The 2,500-nt window shown below is 43.6% G+C and overlaps 1 protein-coding gene across 1 annotated transcript in view; it reads right to left on the reverse strand.

The window, feature by feature from the left end:
* The window catches only part of LOC308375648 (dedicator of cytokinesis protein 9-like), a 49,242-nt gene that overhangs the window by 40,785 nt on the left and 5,957 nt on the right, over nt 1-2,500 (reverse strand). The window contains exons 6-10 of the mRNA XM_080851817.1: nt 2,094-2,216; nt 1,537-1,619; nt 795-917; nt 586-665; nt 304-491 (exon numbers count right to left, since the gene is read on the reverse strand). Of these exons, the coding sequence (XP_080707943.1) occupies nt 304-491; nt 586-665; nt 795-917; nt 1,537-1,619; nt 2,094-2,216 (597 nt within the window). The remainder of the gene's footprint in view (nt 1-303; nt 492-585; nt 666-794; nt 918-1,536; nt 1,620-2,093; nt 2,217-2,500) is intronic.

The raw sequence follows: 2,500 nt of genomic DNA on the forward strand, positions 1-2,500 counted from the left end.
ATAAATAAACCAGTGGAAGAGGAGGCTTTTAGGCCAAACACAAGAGACCATTGTGTGCCTACTCACTGTGTGAGTTATGATGAGAGGGAACACTATAGTTTAGAACATTAGACAGTAATGCTTCAATTATAAACTGTATTTAAAGATCCTAAAGATAAAGCCTTACTTGGTCTTCACTGATAAGAACATGAATAAATAAAAAAAACACTTAAAAAAGTAACTTAAAAAAGTTAAAAAAGTAAGACAGCTGGATAAACTCAGTTTATCCAACATAAGTGGAGAACTGATTGTGGGAGCTCCTACCTTGGCAAAGGACTTCTGTCCGTCGTACTTGAGGAGTTTGGGGTACACATAGAGGTGGTTGTTGTAGATGGTGAAGGGCTGTGAGCACTTGGCGATGCAGGGCGCAAACTCCTCAACCTCCATCAGAGCTCCACTCTTCCCGTTCAACACGAAGGGCCTCACAGGGATGTACGAGGAGGTCACACAATCTGACCAATGAGGGGACACAAAGGGGCACATGTGACCAATCACAACTTGTGGATTAAAGGGGAACTCAGGAAACCAAATGTTGGGATGGCTTACTTGATACATCAGGCGCAACGCTTTCTATTGTCACATCCAGGTTGCCATGCAACACCGGAAGCTTTGCCATCTTCTCTGGTCTGCAGAAGGGAACAAAACAAGAGCCATTTTTGCCACTGGACCCCCAAACCAGTTGGACTAATATCCAGGTATCTAACTTTCAAAAAAGAATGAGAAAAGTCTTAGTAAAGTCAAGGGCCTGGGCTCACTTCTTGAAGTCGGCCAGCAGTTTGAATAGATCCTCATCTGAGAGTTTGTTGCTGTCCTGTCTGAAGAGGGGCGAGAACGACGCACTCTTGTCCAGGGTCCCTGAGGCGTCCTTAAACACAGGCCTGGACACAGAGAGAGCACAGGTGAGGTTTAAACACAGGCCTGGACACAGAGAGCACAGGTGAGGTTTAAACACAGGCCTGAACACAGAGAGCACAGATGAGGTTTAAACTCATGCCTGGACACAGAGAGCACAGGTGAGGTTTAAACACAGGCCTGGACACAGAGAGCACACAGGTGAGGTTTAAACACAGGCCTAAACACAGAGAGCACAGGTGAGGTTTAAACACAGGCCTAAACACAGAGAGCACAGGTGAGGTTTAAATACAGAGAGCACAGGTGAGGTTTAAACATAGAGAGCACAGGTGAGGATTAAACACAGGCCTGAGGACACATGAACACTGATCTGATCTGATGTCCTTCTGGACAGATACAGTACCAGTCAAAAGTTTGGACACACCTTTAATTTTGTTGAGAAGTTTTTTCTTTATTTTTATTATTTTCTACATTGTAGATTAATACTAAAGACATTAATACTACGAAAGAGCACATATAAAACGATGTACTAAACAAAAAAAGTGTTATCTACCATGTAGAAAATAAAAAAAGTAAAGAAAAAACTTAAGAAGGTGTGTTCAAACTTTTGACCGGTACTGTATCTCTTGGTTCAGGACATTGTACCTGGCAGCCCAGGCGAGAGGCATCCTGTACTGGCCCAGCCTGTGGCACGCCATCTTGGCATTCTTCAGCACCTTCTGAGCCACCTGAGAGACATGAGGGAGAGGAGAGGAGAGGAGAGGAGAGGAGAGGAGAGAGACGACTGGTTGGTGTGGTGCTGGACAGGAAATAACTTTAAATACCTTGCAATCAGTAATGTGAATTTGGCAAACTCTTTTATGACACTTCAAAGAGATAAAGTATTCAACTGAACCATGTGAGTACTTCCAGATTTAGTCCAGATTTAATTTAATTGCATTCTAACTATTTCAAAAGGAACATTATAAAGGGAGGTCTATGTGACATGTGATGTGATAAATCGAGTGTGTGTGTGTGTGTGTGTGTAGCAACGCTGTTCTGTGTTTGAGGAATGTGTGATGTCTGAGACGTCTTGTAGATCTGTGTGAAGTGAGTGAAATGAGATACGCTGAGTGAAATGAGATATGCAGTCTGGGTAACATGTGTGTGTTAACCGCCATTTGGGGGGTAGTGGGGGGAACAGGGGGGGATGTGTGAGGCACCTTGGCGGGGTCGGAGCTCTTCATGTAGGGGTCGGCACAGTGAGCGATGCCCCCCTGGAGCACCTTCTCCACCCGGGCCACCAGGAAGATGTCAGGGTGGGGACACGTCACAGAGAACACCCCCTGCACAGAGCACTCTCATTCTCAATCACAGCCTTCGCACCAGTACACACACATCAACTCTATAGTTCACATACAGTATTTAAAGATATAAGAACGCCCACACAGGCAGTTAAAACACATTCAAATTAGAGAGAAAAAAACCTGGGCCTGCTTTTAAACACTTCCGCCATGTTAACATACACACATATTACTACACCTACATATAATACTATCAATATCAATATCGATATCAATATCAATATAATATCAATACAATACAATACAATACAATACAATACAATACA

The sequence above is a fragment of the Sprattus sprattus genome (assembly GCF_963457725.1).
Source record: "Sprattus sprattus genome assembly, chromosome: 14".
Taxonomy (NCBI): domain Eukaryota; kingdom Metazoa; phylum Chordata; class Actinopteri; order Clupeiformes; family Clupeidae; genus Sprattus; species Sprattus sprattus.